We start from the raw sequence: 17,341 nt of genomic DNA on the forward strand, positions 1-17,341 counted from the left end.
ATCTTCCACTGTTACCGACTGAATTGTGTCCCCCAGAATGCACATGTTGAAGTCCTAATCTGCAGGACCTCAGGACCTCAGAATGTGACGTATATGGAAATAGGGCCTTTAAGTAATTAAGTTAAGAGGAGGTCACAAAGGTAAACCCTAATCCAGTATGATGTCTTTATAAAAAGCAGAAATTAGGACACAGATAGGGGGAAGATTATGTGAAGACATAGATAAATGATGACCATCTGTGAGCCAAAGAGAGAGGCCTCAGAAGAAACCAACCCTGCTGACACCTTGATCTTGAACTTCTAGCCCCAGGACTGTGATAAAGTATGTTATTTAAGCCTACCCAGTGTGTGGCACTTCATGAATGGTGGCCCTAGCAAACTAAAAAACCCACCATCAGGTCAGATTCAACAAGTCTATAAGCAAACTGGGTGTCTTACCCTGTATCCTGCCTGGCATGGGTTCTACTAATGGCCTACCCACTTCTGTTGATGGCACCATCCCTATTTTCCAAGTTTGTCAATGGGAGGAAACTGCCATTTGGGGCCAAGTTTCCTTCTTTTGGGGCCAAACTTCCTTCTATCTTATAAGGCCATCTAGTATTGTCCCCAAGTTCAATTCAGTCTTTCAGCTAGCTCTTCAGTTTTTCCATTCTTCATCATCCCAGTTCTGAGGCCCTGAAACAGCTTCATTGTCCTGCAGCCCTTAAACCCTGACACCTGAACCTACCTTCTTCTACCTCCTCCCTTGCAAGGTCTATTTAGGGTCCTTCGCCATCACCCAATATTTCATTTCTACATAAAAGATGGTCTGGTCTCATAATTGGTTTTAATACGTGTAACCTGCCTTCTTCAGTGTCAGCTTCATAGCATCATCAAAATAATTTTTCTAAAATACCTATTTTTATACCATTTTCCCACTTAAAGACCTACTGTGTCTTATTGCATATTAAAAATAGAAATGTCTCTTCCCTGTATGTGAAGCGCTGTGTCACTTGACTGACCTTCCTTTAGTTATTAAATTAATTTCCTTTACTAGTCCTTGGGTAGATGCTCTGATCTAGTCAGACCATTTCCCTGAGCTCAACTTCCTTTCTGCCTGCCACTCAAGACACATACACATACACACTTAGTTTTCTCCTCTCGATTAGAGGAGGAGAAGCTGTTTCTCTTGGGATATTTTCATGATCCCTCCCTCCAAATTCTACATATCTTTAAAAATCACCTCTCCAACAATCTGAAATTTTTATCCCACAGTTAGCTTCTACATAATCTTGAATACGTGAGCTAGAAGAGAGTTTCCTGCCATTTGGTCTAAACTCACATCCAGTTTAGGACTCCCTGCCCCCACCCCTCACCCCACAGCATTCTTCAGGATTCGTTCTTTCCTCATCCTGGTATTAGACCACTACTCGATGATGGGCTGTGGATGAAAAAATGAAAGAACTAGCCTGCTCACAGAAGCTTATACTGTAATAGGGAAGATGACAAGTGGTTCAGTTACAAAGCAGAAAAAGTGAAGGGACAGAGGCATGTGTGAGGCAGGTTGGTGATGTGGGGGAGAAAATGACCCTGAAGGGTGAGGAGTTTACCCAGCAGACAGGTCAGAGAAGGTATTCCCAGGAAGAGGGAGGCATGGAACTGTCTTTCTCTTTCTGAATTTCTCTAGCACGTATGAATCCAGTCAACAACACCTGCTCTGTGCAGGCTCCGCTCTTGGAAAATCAATTTTCTGTTTAACAAACATCTTGATATCCTCCAAGCAGAAGATAATTTTTTTTTTTTTTTTTTTAAACACGGTCTTGCTCTGGTGCCAGGCTGGAGTGCAGTGGATTGATCTCGGCTCACTGCAACCTCTGCCTCCTGGGTTCAAGCGATTCTCCTGCCTCAGTCTCCTGAGTAACTGGGATTACAGGCGCGTGCCACCACCCCCAGCTAATTTTTGTATTTTTAGTAGAGACAGGGTTTCACCAGGTTGGCCAGGATGGTCTCGATCTCTTGACCTCGTGATCTGCCCGCCTCAGCCTCCTAAAGTGCTGGGATTCCAGGTGTGAGCCACCACACCTGGCCCAGAAGATGATTTTTTAAGGAGAAGAGTTATGTTTTCTGTCCTTTTGTATGCCTCACATTGCTTAGTAGTATCAGGCACCAAGTAGGGGCTACTTTATTTGTGTTCTGTTTTAATATAAAGGGGTACTATACACCCATTATAAGATATATATTTTGATTTCCTTTATTTAGTAACAGTGATGATAGATTTGCCCTGCTGTTCAGCATTACAAATTCTAACCATTTATTCTTCCCTGCCTCTATTTCCTCTATCTATTCTTCCATTCACTTTTGTGACAACACTCTATGCCAATAAGATGACTGTGAGGGAAGTGTATTTGGCTATGAAATAAAACCAAACTAACTGGGCTATATGGGAATGGAAGTTGTAGCCTGATGGTTTAAACAAGTAAGTTAACCAGCCATAGACTGGTGGTACATACTTGCTTATTGAATGATTTGAATAATCCCTTTGTAATATTTTAGACGTGGTAAGTTATGATCATTCTGGGATTGGTAAGTCATCACAAAATAATTCTTCTCAGGGTCTTACTAAGACCCTTAGGCTCTTCAAACAGGTCTGCTTCTTCCCTTTAGCTCCACTCACCACTATCTCCCCTCAAAATATTTGGCTTATTTTTGTGGCAGAGTGAAATAGAATGGAGTATTTGAAGATTGGTCTCTTACGGGAAAAGAGAAGTCCATGGCCATTTTTTCTTTTGTAATGGAAGTGGCAGATGCAGCAGCTAATTATTCCCTAATTTGGATTCTCTCTTCTCCCATACTACTAAAAATAGAACCCCTGATTTTTAGCTGGGCATATGGTTACATAGACTATTCAATTTCCCACACTTCCTTACAGCCTCTTGTGGTCATGTGACTAAATTTGGAGCCAAGGGATATGGGAGAGAGTGATCCAAGCAGCTACTAGGTTGAGTTCTTTAAAGCAAAAAGCGTATCCTGTCCTTCCTGCTTTGTTCATCCTCCCTGGGGATAGAATGTGACTGATGGTTAGTATCCTGGACCATGGAGATGAGGGCAACAGCCTTGAGGTAGAAGAGCAATAAGATAGAAGGAGCCTGGGGCCCTGATTGGAACTACCATGTGAGTCCTAGACTGCTTATCCTAGGAGCTCTTATGTCAAAGAGGAATAAATTGTTCCATGTAAGCTATGCTTATTTTAGGTCTCTATTTCAGCAGCTAATTCATAAGAGTAGGAATTTAAAAATGCTTGTGAGGTTCAGCGTCAACTGAATGATATGAGCAAGATGAGAAACACACTTTTAAAGATATTTAATGATGGTTTTGAAATCAGTACAAAAATTTAAATACAGAAATGATTTGCTATTGACAAGTCTCAAATCTGTCATGGAAACTCAAACAAGTTACCAGTCTGTTCACCGTTCATTGTATTCTGTAAAATATTTGATACCAGTCACCCACTACAGACATTCTTCTCCCCTGTGGGATGTCATACTGCATTAAAACTCTGTATTTACATAACAATAATATGAGTTTGGTCCATTTCACATGGAAGAATCCTGGTTAATTTTGAACTAAATAGGGATTATAGCACAATCCCTAGACTTCAGAACATGTGGTTGTTTCATCTGCTTTTATACTAATATGTTTACATGTTGTGCAGCACTCAAAAGGGAAATACAGGCACATAGATAATTATTTAAAACTCTTTTTTAAATTAAATGGAGTATCATTTAGGTCTGAGATTAGCACCATTGTAGAATGCACAGTATTTGGCATAGATGTTGCTCCTCTTCTGTCTAAAAGTTAGAAACCTATGTCTGATAATACACATACACACACATGCACATGCATACACACACACACACACACACACACACACACACACACACACACATATATATATAGGCAATTGAGTAACAACCAATAAATAAGTTGGAAGATATTTTGAAAAGTGAAATTTGGTTTTAACTAAAAAGATAATTTCTCTCTTGCTTGGTGGGAATTAAAAGCCCATACATGTACAGATAAATACAGTTTTACAAATCACCTCATCTGACTTGCTTTTAAACCATTTCAATGTGGCTGTTTAGCAGAAGGAGCCCAGTGGATCCATGTTTCCCCCATAGTCATCAGCCCAAAACCAGTATCCTCAAGAACAACCCAAAGGATATTTGGCCACATAAATGCTGTCTGCTTTGAAAACAAAGGTTGTGGAGGTCATCTTTTGTTGGGAAAAGATTGTTGTATAATTAGTAGTGACTAAGAACCCCTGTGGTAATGGACTTATTTCTCTTCTTAAAAATTGAGAAGAAATGGTGCTTGTATACTGTATAGGGAAATGAGATATTGGCCAAGAGAAGGATTTCTGTGATGGTAATAATGATTCAGATTTGACAAAGACACATTTCTATGTGTTTTCATACCGTATTTATTTGTGTATTTTTCCATCTATATCTATCCCCTTAACTCACGGTTTTATTTTTGACAAAAAGATATAAGATTCCACCACCATCACCCCACATTATTGCTCCAAGTGACTAATAGAGTCAGCAGCAGGCTAATAGCAAGCTCAAAATGGGTTTTCGGTGTTTTGAGATCAGATTAGGATGCCCAAAGCAGTTAGTATGTGCCCAGGCAAAAACCTGGAAAAATATTTATTTCTCCTTTTTAGACTTGTATTGGCCTTTGATTTGTGCCGAGTACAGGATGACATTAAAAATACAGGCTCTTGTTGCCCTTTGACATTCTACATTGCCCTTCTACAGTCCGCTTCTAAAGAAACAGTTCTTTTCCTATAATTTTACTTCCTATACCCGGAAGTAGCACATCCGTTTTTAAATTCGAAATTTCAGAATTAATTTTTTTCAAACATTAATTTTTCTGTGTAATTCTGAAACTCCCCCCTCACCAATAAAGTATGGCTTGGATTTTGAAAATTGACTTTGACTGGGTGCGGTGGCTCACGCCTGCAATCCCAGCACTTTGGAAGGCTGAGGCAGGTGAATCACTTGAGGCCAGGAGTTCGAGACCAGCCTGGCCAACATGGCGAAAACCCATCTTTACTAAATATGCAAAAATTAGCCAGGCATGGTGGCGCAAGACTGTAGTCCCAGTACTCGGGAGGCTGAGACAGGACAATTGCTTGAACCCAGGAGGTGGAGGTTGCGGTAAGCCAATATCGTGCTACTGTACTCCAGCCTGGGTGACAGAGTGAATCTCAAAAAAAAAAAAAAAAAATTGACTTTGGAACCTCAGATTATACATCAATTTGCATACATACTAAACAGAGATATGTCTTCAAAATTCACAGTTACTAAAAATTACTGATATCTCCATGATTAGAACCACACTGTGGTTGTGTGTGTGGTCAAAGGAGGAGAATTTTTAATGCTATATAAGCATAACTGATAACTGCTATTACAAATAAATATTCCACAAATTTGGAAAGTTCAATTGGAGGAATAGGTTTTTTCCTTGTAATTTCCAGGTGTTTATATTAGTTGGGCCATAGTGAAAATTACATGGAGGAAAGAAAATAGAAAAATAAGTCACAGAAAAAAAAAAAAGATGAAATAGAAACTCTGGTGAGTTAATTACTGCTCATGTCTCCCATCTGGTTCTCTAGCTCCTTGAGGGTTACTGTCTAATGCTCCACGAAAGTGTTTTACCCAGTGCTAGGTACAGAGAAGGCACTGAGTAAATTCACAATGGCCGATTGGTTCACCCATTCTTTTAGAGACAACAGACACACAATTCTGATGAGGACTGCTGTTACTAAAAGACACAGCCTCTGATATTAGAGAGATATCCCTTTGACTAAAGCATTACCAGGGTCCCCAGGGCCCCCTCCCACTGGGGCGGTAACACTACAGGTCTCCCCACCATACATTCCATGTCAAGGTATCTACACAAATACAGAGGAAATTAAGCAAGTAAATACGGTATGTAATTGTTATCGTTGATATTTCTTTAAGGCATATTTATAAATATTTTAAAGTAAACAATATGAGTGAGTGCCTTTCATTAGCTATGATCTTTCATACTGATATATTTTGACTGATCTGAATAAGCAGGTTATTGTGGAAGCATATAACATATAACAGCTAATATGATTCCAGTGGGTACAACCAAGTGTCAGTACTTGATACATAAATCTATTCCGTCATTCTCAATTACAGGCTGCTGTGTGGAGTATTAAACATGCATCTTAGTTTTTATTTGTACACGATGGTCCAAATTTTCACTTAAATATAACTTTCCAACTATATAAATGTTTTGAAGCAATTACGTTTTTCATTTGGATTTTTTGGTGCATCATTTTCTTTTCTTCTATAAAATCTCTTTCTTTTCTTTTCTTTTCTTTTTTTTTACATGGGATACAATAAATATCCTGAAAAGGAGGAGTGGACATACTGCCCGGCATACAGTCCTGCAGCCTGTTCTGAGGGCATCTGGAGGAACACCCGGTCTCCGGGCCTGAGCAGCAGCACTGCACTCCCAGACGCCTGGTCCAGGAAGCCCTTTTTGTACTCGTCATACGTGTACATCACGGGCTCGTTGTTCTTGAATAGAGCAACCCACACGTTGCCCCCCTTGCAGTGAACGTGGTATGCAAAGTAGTAGACACCAGGGACCTCACAGGTGAAGATGCCCGTCTGCGGGTTGTAGTTCTGTCTGCCGTTATAGAGCAGTTTGTCAAACTTCACTGGGGCCCCCACCGGTGGGAAAGGTGCGGTTAGCTCGGCGGTAAATGCAGGCATCTCGTAGGCTGGCCCTCCGTTCTTGCCTTTCTTAGCCCCGTAGGCATGGGGGGGTTTCACGCCATCAATTCCCAGCCCCATATCTGGCAGATACTCTCCCTGGGGTGGTGGTGTAGGGGGCATCAAGGCTGGGGGTCCTGGGGGTCCTGGAGGGCCTGGGGGTCCTGGAAGGCCAGGCTGGCCTTGAGGACCAAGAGCACCAGGCTTCCCTGGGGGGCCATGAAGTCCTGCCACTCCGGGTTTCCCTACACCAGGGAACCCAGGGGGCCCTGGGAGGCCAGGCTCCCCTTTGGGGCCTGGAATCCCAGGTGGTCCAATGGGGCCACTAGGGCCCCCAATCCCTGGGATACCTGGGGGGCCCTGTAAACCCTGATCCCCTGGGATTCCTGGCTCTCCCTTAGGTCCGAGAAGCCCTGGAACACCAGGGAGTCCTGGCACACCTTTGAGCCCAGCTTCCCCCTTGGGCCCTATGGGACCTGGCAAACCCCTCATGCCAGGAGGCCCTACTTCGCCAAGGAAACCTGGCTTTCCTGGGAAGCCTTGAAGCCCTGGCTCACCCTTGGGACCTGGTGGCCCCTGTGGCCCTACAATCCCACCTTCTCCTTTGAGTCCAGGAAAACCAATAGCACCTGGAGGGCCCATAGGACCTGGGATTCCAGGCAGGCCTGGCTCGCCTGGAGGACCCCCTATTCCTGGGGCACCTATTGGTCCTTTCTCCCCTCTTGGTCCAAGAGCCCCAGGAACACCTCCCATGCCCCGGTCACCTTTGGGTCCTGGGAAGCCTGGTTTCCCAATCCCTGGAAGGCCTGGAGGTCCTGGTAACCCTGGCAGTCCTTGCTCCCCTTTGCCACCTGGAAATCCTGGCTGGCCCGGGATCCCATCCTGGCCTGGCTTTCCAACTCCAGGTATCCCAGGAGGTCCTTGAACCCCTGGTACCCCAATAGGGCCTTGTGGCCCAGGTTCTCCTGGAGCCCCTGGCTTTCCCAGGGGGCCCTGGGGTCCAGGGAAGCCTGTCACTCCTGGTTTGCCCACTCCTGGCAGTCCAACAGGGCCGGGAGGGCCATGCATCCCTGGAGGGCCCTTTACACCTGGTGCACCTGGCATCCCGAAGCCCTTGTCTCCTTTAGGACCCCGAAGGCCTTGAGGTCCTGGTAGTCCTTTGGGTCCTCGATCACCCTTTGGTCCTGGTTGCCCTGGTAACCCTGGCCCACCTGGCTTCCCAATGCCAGGAAGTCCGTGAGGCCCTGGAGGTCCTTGTGGTCCTGGGATCCCCATAGGCCCAATTTCCCCTTTCTGTCCAATTTCTCCTTTTGCCCCAGGCATGCCCATGGCTCCTGGCTTCCCTGGCATTCCAGGCATACCTGGCTTTCCAACTCCTGGATATCCCTGTGGCCCTGGTTTTCCTTTAATTCCAGGTATCCCATGACCTGGCAAACCAGGGGGCCCAGGTGGTCCTCTTGGGCCAGGCTCTCCACGGGGACCTTGTTCCCCTCGTAAACTGGCTAATGGTATTTCTACTGGGAAGAGAAGAGAGAGAAGGGGTATGGGAGGAGAGAGAGAGATTGATTAGTAGATTGTCTCTCGCATCAATGAAGTACTGACAACCATTATTTATTTCTGACACATTTGCCTAATACTTATCAAGAGGAAAGACTAGGAATAATATGCTCATCTTCTAGAACTTAAAAATCAGTCTGGGTATGGTGGCTCATGCCTGTAATCCTGTAGCTTTGGGAGGCCCAGGCAGGTGCATCACCTGAAGTCAGGAGTTCGAGACCAGCTTGGCCAACATGGCAAAACCCCATCTCTACTAAAAATACAAAAATTAGCTGGGTGTGGTGACATGTGCCTGTAGTCCTAGCTACTTGGGAGGCTGAGGCAGGAGAATCACTTGAACCCAGGAGGCAGAGGTTGCAGTGAGCCGAGATTGCACCACTGCAGTCCAGCCTAGGTGAAAAAGCGAAACTCCGTCTCCAAAAAGAAAAAAATAAATAAGAAAGAAAAATCAAGCTGACAATTTTTTTTTATGTATTTGAGGTATTTTTTGATAACTGATACGTGAAGCTGCTTGTATCAGCATTGGTTAAGTAAAGAAGCTAAAAAGTAATGAGGAAACATTTTTCCAAGTATAAAACTTGGAGATACTATGGTGTGTTTATTATAGTGAATTTGGAAGATTCAAAGATGTATAAAGAAAAATCAAATTTGCCTATAAGCCCACTACTCAGAGATAACCACTTAACATGTATATATATTTTCATCTCATTTGTTCTGTGTGTGTGTGTGTGTGTGTGTATTTTAAACAACATTGGAGTCATTATCCAAATTATAGTTGTATTTTATTTATGGGGTGATACTATGTGATATATAGTATCACAAAGTGATACTATGAGTCATGAATACAATGTGGAGTAATTAAATCAAGCTAAATATATCTATCACTTCAAATACTTATTTTTATCTGGTGAGAAATTTGAAATTTACTCTGTCAGTGATTTTGAAGGGTGTAATACATTATTATTAACTATACTCACTATGCTATGCAATAGATATCCAAAAAACAACTTATTTCTCCTGCCTAACTGAGGCTTTAAACCTTTCTTCATCATCTCTCCATTCTCTCCCTCCTACCCTACCCCAAGGGCTCTGGTAACCACCGTTCTCCTCTGGGTTTCTATGAGTTCGATTGTTTTAGATTCCACATTTAAGTGAGAATATGCAGGATTTTTCTTTCTGTGCCTGGCAAAGTTTTTAAATATAATAATTTATGGTCAAAATATTTCCTCTTATGCTTAAATACAGTATGATGTGGAATATAAAAGGAAAGAATAGAGTTATTTTATTTTGTGTGTGGTTCAGTAACATCTTACCTTTAGAATCAGTAGATTTGCTTAATTTCTTCAATGTGCTATGGGATTTCCTAAGCCTCAAATATTAGTTCATTAATTTAACAAATACTTTCTCATATGCAAATCTGGCTTTTAAGTAGGAGAGCTAAGATATTTTAGAATGATAAAACAGTATGGATGAAGTCGAGAGCTTGGTTTAGGAGCAAGAAGCTCTGCTTATCTTTCTGGTCTTGGCGTGAGATTGTGACTGGGTCCCTTAAGCCATGAGCATCTCTGCTTGCCTGTCTACACACAAGAATAAGAATAAGATAGCCACACTACAAGATTAAATGTGAAAGGTGTCACTGTTTCTCAAATTGTTATTGAAATACACAGCACATGCCGTTAGAATGAACATGCTGTGCCTTTCAGAGAAACACAACTCTGGATCTCCCATGCTGCTGGGACTAATGGATAACATGGAGAAATGAAATGTATGGTCCCAGTATCTTCTTGGCATAATGCTTATGTCACTAGTAGCACCTTAATCCTGACCATTGTACTTTTCACTGACTTACTGTCCGGGAATAAAATACAAACAGAGAATTCATATTCTTTTAAAATATGAGTACCCATCAGAGTAAGTACAAGAAGTGCCAAAGGCCAGGCAAGCCATTCAATAAAGGAAGGAAAAGAAATGTCTGAGATAATCTTCTAAGTATAGTACGAGCTCCTAAAGAGTAGAAAGTCAGTAATATTTCTTTATGTGAATAGATATGATTATAGTACTATTCAGGCATGCTATTTCTAACCAGTGAATTGTGTAGTTAACTGTATTGAGTTATTTGGGGAAGAGTAGGAGAGATGAATCAGGAATCCCTGGTGTCTAGCACAGTGCCTGGAACACACTCTGTTCTTACTGAGGATTTGTTGAATGAGCAGTTGTAGTAACTCCAGTTTCCTATGGTGCTTTAGCATTTACTCAGCACTTTGCTTAGCATGTATGTCACTGATTGTATCAACAATCTTATTTTACAAATGAAGAAAAATAGGCTCAGAAAGGTCAAATGAATAGGTCTCTTTCATTTCTAGCATCCAGGCATCTAGGCCTCTAAGTTCCAAATCCAGTAGTTCTCCAGAGGTGGAGCTTCCTGCCATTGTAGGGACTAGTGGGACTGGCTCCACTTCCTCAAAGGTAATTGCTCCTCTGATGCAGCAAATGCTAGGTTTCTGAGAACTCCAGACAAACGAAATGAATTTATTGTTCAGTGTCTATCACACTGAGGGGCATTTTGTAGGTGCTAAATAAATATGTCAAGAAAGCAACAGGAGAGATTTTCAGGTGTCATCCCTAGATGCAGTCTGTACTCTTAGTTTCCTTCTGTTGATCTATTGATTGACATATGTAATTAGAGTAGTATTAAAAACACTTGCACTTATCTAATACTTTGTTCGCAAAATGCTTTCATGTGACTTTTAACACAGCAGGTCCTTACAACATTGTTCTCTTAGTTCAGAAGACTGACTTGTCACCTTTCTTTGTTTTCACTGCTTTAGCTCCCAGCATCTGGCCCAGAGCCTGACACAAATAGGTGCTCCCTATAGAAAGTTGCTGAATGTTTGAATAAATAAATAATAAGAGGATAGACTATTTGTGATTTAACATATTTTATTTCATCTGATGCTATTTAAAATAACAAAGCAAAACATAAATGGTAATCTTATCTGTATCTTTAAGGTTTGAACTTTTCAAGAATATGGTTTAGAACACAGTAGGCATTTTAAAAATGCCAATAACAAATTCTAAAACTAAAGTTTCTCAAATAGATCTTCCCCCTCTGATCCCATAATTTAGAGGTTGGGAAAGCTGTTGTTTTATAACAGCCTGGGAGTGTGATATTACCTTTGCCTTTCTTGGGTACTGCTTCCTTGCCCATTCTTGGCGCCGGTTGAATCTCCTTCATATATTGGGGTAGGTGCGGATACTCTTTGCCATACTGCAAGTGGGGCATCTCCTTGCCCATGGCAAGGCCATCTTTGGCCAAAGGCATGTGAGGTACTTGTTGACCCAGGGGCTGGTATTGTGGAATTTGTGGTGGCATCTGAGGAGGAATTTGAGGTGGCAGCGGCTTGATCCCATAGTAGGCACCAGCCTGAATGAGCCTGATGGAGCTCAGGGAAATGGTAAGCAGCACTCCCAGCAGCTGCAGAGGGCCAGGCAGCACAGCCATCACCTGTGGGAGGAACCAATGCACCAACTTGGTGAAACTCTGCAAGGCCAGGTGACTTAAGTTTATTTAGAGATAGAAGCGGGGAATAAAAGGGAAACAGTCTTTAACATCAGAACTTCATGATAGAAGGCAAATGAAAAGAAAAATGCTACCTTTCTATAGAAAACAAACAAATGAAAAATAGAGAAGAGTGGAATCTGTCAAACAAAGGCAATTGGTGGGAACACAGACTATGGGAGAGACTACTGGTTGTCCCTCATATCGATTCTGCCTTTCTTCCCCTGTTTTCCCGTCTTCACCTGGGAGTTGAGCAGCCCAGAATGAAGACATTTCAGCCAGGCAGGGCCATTTCAGCCATTCTGGCCAATTGTGTGTAGTTGTCATGGGTGTACCTTCCAGGAAGAATCCTAAAAAGGAGTGGGCATGTCTTCCCCTTCCTCCTTCCTTCTTGCTGGATTGCTGGATTGCTGGATTGCTGATCTTGGACCATGAGGTGAATGCAGTGCATGGAGGATGACAAAACAAGCTAGAAGAAACCTCAGTCCTGGTTGAATACAAGATGCCATACCAATCCTTAAATCTGGACTTTGTTTACCCAAGAGAGAAGTGAAGTTCTATCTTCTTTAAGCCACTGTTAGTTTGGGCAGTCTACATTTGCATGAAATCTAATCCTAACAGAATACATTCTGATAAAAGGAGGCAAAACTGGTGGCAAGTTAGGCTTTGTTAGTAAGTGCCAAAATTAAATTCTAAATGGAAACAGTTAATAATTTATAGGCTTTATGCTACAGTAGAGAGTTTTCATCTGCCAGATGAGGGCTGCTTTGATGTAGTCTCAAACAAATGTAAATGTAAAGAGCAAACTGCAACAAAGACTGCGGAAGTCTTCTGAATTGAAGAGAAAAATGCTTCTTCATGTGACAGTATGAAATATTTTAAAAATCACTATCATAATTATGCACCTTTATTTCTTGTATTTAAATACTATGAATTCATTGGTTTAGAAATTGGTTAATTGGACCATTAAAGTCTATCTTTGTCCTTTTATGAAAGAAAGGAGTTTACGAAGCAAATTAGTTGCATAAATACGAGGGAGATGTTTAACTATTGATAAGAATATGCTGTTTCTAAGCCCATTAATAGCACTCTTTACAAATTGGCAGTAAACAGAATTAATATAAATGGGGCTTATCTGTTTATAAAAACCAGCTTGAAAAGACCTCTGTTTGGAAACGCCCTAGGCCTAAAACCAGACAGCCAGATAAGTGCATTGTTGGCAAACGCACACTAGAGGGCCAGTGTGGTACACACTTAGGTCTGTTCAATATTCTGCCTGCCCAGCCCCGTCCCCTGTAGTACTAACACTGGGCATACACCCATTACATGCTCACACTTTATTAAGGGACTTAATGAAAATTTGAATCTTAAGGGGCATGTCATCATAATGCTAGAGAGAGAGAGAAGTGGCAAGTTTCTCACAATTTTTAATGTAAGTGTCTTCTGGAAAACTTTGAAAAAACTTCTGTCTATAAATAATTCAATTTCCATTCTCACAGGAGTTGTTTTCTTTGCATTTGTCTTACTTAATTCTGGATCATAGTTTTCCACTTCTTAGAAAATGTGTGTTGATTTTGCAATATCCTATTCAAGGGTAATGCCAAGAGTGTAAACAGCCCACAAAAAGATTGGTTAATAAAAAGCACCTAAGAAAATACTTAAAATGAATCCCTATCACAAAGTTCAATGCTTTACAATTTTTCTAAATATACTAACTAATCATTTTTCCTCTGAAAAAAAGAAGAAACAGTTGCTAGGCCCATTTGGGAATACTAAGATGAATATAATATGGTCAGTGGGCCTTACCAACAAGGAGCTTGTACTCTTAGTAGGGGTGACAGATGTGTAAACTGTTATTGAGTGGCAAAGGATATCTAGCAAAAAGTAAATTTTCCTCCTACTTCTGTTCTCCAGTATCTAAAATCCCTTATATTTGAAGCAACAATTTTTCCTCATATTTTTCAGATAGTCTGTGGATATGCACATATAATATACATCCCTTTCAAACATAAGTTGCAGTATACTATACACACTTCTATTTTTTGCTTTTTTCACTCAAAGATCAGTACTTATTTCTTGTCTGGTTATGTGTATCTAAACAGATTTCTTTAAGTTCTTCATTTATTAAAATAAGACTTGGAGGTTCTCTTAAGTCTTGTTTAGCTCTAACATTCAATGTCTGCAAGACAGTTACTAGAGATCTGAAAGTGTTAGTCCATACCAGAAATGTGTGGTAATATCTGGTAATGTATAAGCTGGTGCTTAATTCTACTTTTGGGGATGAATGAATTTGGTTATTGAACCCCAGACTTGTGGTAAAGTCTGTAATAATAAGCTAGCATGTTTGGCCCTTCACCCTTCCATCAATTCAGTGGATGTGTTGGATTATACTTAACAATCTTTAAACCAGGACAATCTAATGAAATACTGGAAAACTGGAAGGAGATGAAATGCCTGGAAGAATACCAGTTGAATTATTTCCTCTCATAGGCTTGGCCTTTCTCTCCTCTAAACCAGCTCCTTAGGTCTGCCATCTGCCATTTCTCTGGCTCTTTATCTAAATAAACTTTGTTCAGTTTTAACTTGAATATTTATGTAAGGGCCCTAGTTAGAATTTACCGCTTTACTTATTCCTACTAATTTTTCTCCTGTCCCTGAGGATATTTTTGGTGGTCAAAGTGGTGTGATGGTTCTCCCAAATCACTAAAAAGAACATCAAATTTGGGTAACTTTATACAAACACCTGGCGAGAAAGAAGGAACCTGCAAATTTTTGCTGGGAAGAAATTGTGATAGTGGGTTTTCATGCCTCTCTTTCTGGGAATGTGGAGCACAATAATATTGTGAGTTCTCCTTAATATTTTCTTTGATTTCTATTTGTTTGACAGCTGGGTGTGTGTGTGTGTTTGTGTTCTTGAACATAAGCATATCTAAACATATGTAAACATTGAATCTTTGCCAGCCAGGCTGGCTTAGTGATGGGTGTCATGTCATATGACAAAAGCACTGTCAAATAAGTCAAAAGACTTGTATTTAAGTTTTGACTCTGCCATTCTTCATGCCTATGACCTTGGACAAGTCCCTTATCTTAACTAAGCCTCAATTTTTTTACCTATAAAATAGAAATTATAATCTCTGTCTATCCCTCAAAGCTGTTCAGAGGTACAAATGATAATATGAATTCTTTGTAAGCTGAAAAGGACTATTCATATTTAAGTTATTATTAATGGAGTGTGACCAGAAAGACAAATCAAAACCAACTAAAATGTCAAACATTTTCAGAGAAGGATAGTAGCAAAGTAAATGTGAGGTTAACTGCAATAATGATAACCTAACATGAATAAAACAGTAATGGCCATTAAATGTACTTGTTAAAAATGATTTAGAAAAAGAACAGCTGAACCGAGGCAGTCATTCATTCATGTGTCAAGAATTACCAATCTTAGACATCTTGAACAGCGCTAAATGGCTTCCTACATTTGGGCAGGGCTTCAGAGAGTTTCAGATTCCTCACATGACCTGTAATGTATGTAACAGAATAATGTGATATATATATTAACAGAATAATGTGATAGATATATTATTTTGGATGCTCCTCAGCATTCTATTTGTACATTTATCCTTATGATATTTTGGCTTACTATACAGAAGAATGTTTAAACATTTAATCGTTGGTCCTTGCCTTGAATACAACTTTCCCTTTCACATAGGCTAACACAGCATGTCTTTGTGTATGTGTGTGTGTGTCTGTTTGTTGTTTTTGATTTTGTTTTTTTGAGACAGAGTCTCGCTCTGTCGCCCAGGCTGGAGTGCAGTGGAGCGATCTCCGCTCACTGCAAGCTCTGCCTCACAGGTTCACGCCATTCTCCTGCCTCAGCCTCCCATAGCTGGGACTACAGGCGCCCACCACCACGCCCGGCTAATTTTTTGTGTTTTTAGTAGAGATGGGGTTTCACCGTGTTAGCCAGGATGGTCTCCATCTCCTGACCTCGTGATCCACCTGCCTCGGCCTCCCAAAATGCTGGGATTACAGGTGTGAGCCACTGCACCCAGCCTATGTGTGTCTCTGTTGTGTGTGGTGTGTACAAGCCTCTCTAATCAGCTCCTGGGCTGGTCCTCTGTGCCTCCTACTTGTACAAGATTTGTAGTCTCTCAAGAGCCTCAGATTTGCCACCCTAAAGGAAGGGAAGGTCAGGCAGAATCCTCTTCCAGTGTTCACCAGAATTGCCTTCCTGTTTTTTCCATGCCTCTCAAAGAAAATTCTCTCTTGATTGTATTTCTCAGGGCAATTCATTCATTAGCTATACCTATTGAACACTTACAAATTGTTAGGAAATGTTCTGAGTATTAGAGATACAGTGGTGAATTAGAGAGTGGAGGTCTTATCTTATTGAACTCACATTCTAGTGTGGACAGATAGGTGATAAACGTTAAAAATAAATTTTATAATTTCAGATTTGAATGCTGTGAAAAAGCAATTGTGGGTGTCTTAGTTATTAGGGCTGCTATAGCAAAAATACTGTAGGCTTATAAAGAACAGCAATTTCTTAGGGTTCATGAGTCTAGGAAGTTCAAGATCAAGGTGCCAGCAGATTGGGTGTCTAGTGAGAACCCACTTTCTGGTTCATAGATGACACCGTTTTGCTGTGTCCTTATGTGATAAAAGGGGCAAGGGAACTCTCTGGAGTGTCTTTTATAAAAGCACAAATTCTATTCATGAGGACTTTGCACTCATGATCTAATCATCTCCCATAGGCCCCACCTCCTAATATCATCACTTTGTGGGGGTCATATTTTAACATATGAATTTGGGGACATAAACATTCAGTGTATAGCAGCAGGGTAAAGGGATCAAGAATGATGGAGTGGAAGCACTCCAATGTTTTGGAAAGAATGGTAGGGAACGACATCTGAGGAAGTAAATTTTGGATACATATGTGAAGGCTGAGAAATTTATCTCTCTTAAAACAACGTATGGGGAAAAAAGGAGGGTCCTATTTACTACAATGTTAGTTGAAGGTACCTTTCACTAATATAGACTCATTTCAAAAGTATGTTCTTCATCCATGCCTGACCTCATTTTGAATTCTTTCTTTACCATATTCTTTTTTCCTGGAAGATAATTATTTTCCTTTTATTTCTCTGTAGATTTCAGTCCTACCATTAGTTTTCTATGGTTGTCATAACAAAGTATCTCAGACTGGGTGGCTCAATAGAAATTAATTTTCTCACAGTTCTACAGACATTGAAGTTCAAGGTCAAAATATTGGCAGAGTTGGATTCTGCTGGAGCCTCTCTCCTTGGCTTGTAGACGGCAGTCACCTCCCTGCGTCTTCACAGTCTTTTCTCCATATGTCTCTGTCCTACTTGCCTCTTCTTATTTACCAGCCACACTGGTCATCCTAGTGACCTCATTTTAACTTAATTTCCTCTTTA

The 17,341-nt window shown here is 41.0% G+C and overlaps 1 protein-coding gene and 1 long non-coding RNA gene across 9 annotated transcripts in view; one reads left to right on the plus strand and one right to left on the minus strand.

Annotated features, from left to right (window-relative positions):
• Positions 1-17,341, plus strand: part of LOC144339425 (uncharacterized) — a 73,108-nt gene that overhangs the window by 15,271 nt on the left and 40,496 nt on the right. The gene's annotated exons all lie outside the window — the stretch shown is intronic.
• Positions 3,325-17,341, minus strand: part of COL8A1 (collagen type VIII alpha 1 chain) — a 151,201-nt gene continuing 137,184 nt past the window's right edge. For 4 of the 8 annotated variants that reach the window (XM_015129442.3, XM_028844689.2, XM_077994043.1 and 1 more), the window contains 2 exons: positions 11,522-11,852; positions 3,325-8,304 (listed from right to left, as the gene is read on the minus strand). In XM_015129442.3, coding sequence (XP_014984928.1) covers positions 6,398-8,304; positions 11,522-11,849 — 2,235 coding nt within the window. In that variant the 5' untranslated portion in view covers positions 11,850-11,852 and the 3' untranslated portion in view covers positions 3,325-6,397. Of the gene's footprint in view, positions 8,308-11,521; positions 11,853-17,341 lie in introns of all 8 variants that reach the window. The other 4 variants (XM_015129438.3, XM_028844686.2, XM_077994042.1 and 1 more) reach the window with 1 other exon arrangement.

This window comes from Macaca mulatta, chromosome 2 (genome assembly GCF_049350105.2).
Source record: "Macaca mulatta isolate MMU2019108-1 chromosome 2, T2T-MMU8v2.0, whole genome shotgun sequence".
Classification (NCBI taxonomy): Eukaryota; Metazoa; Chordata; class Mammalia; order Primates; family Cercopithecidae; genus Macaca; species Macaca mulatta.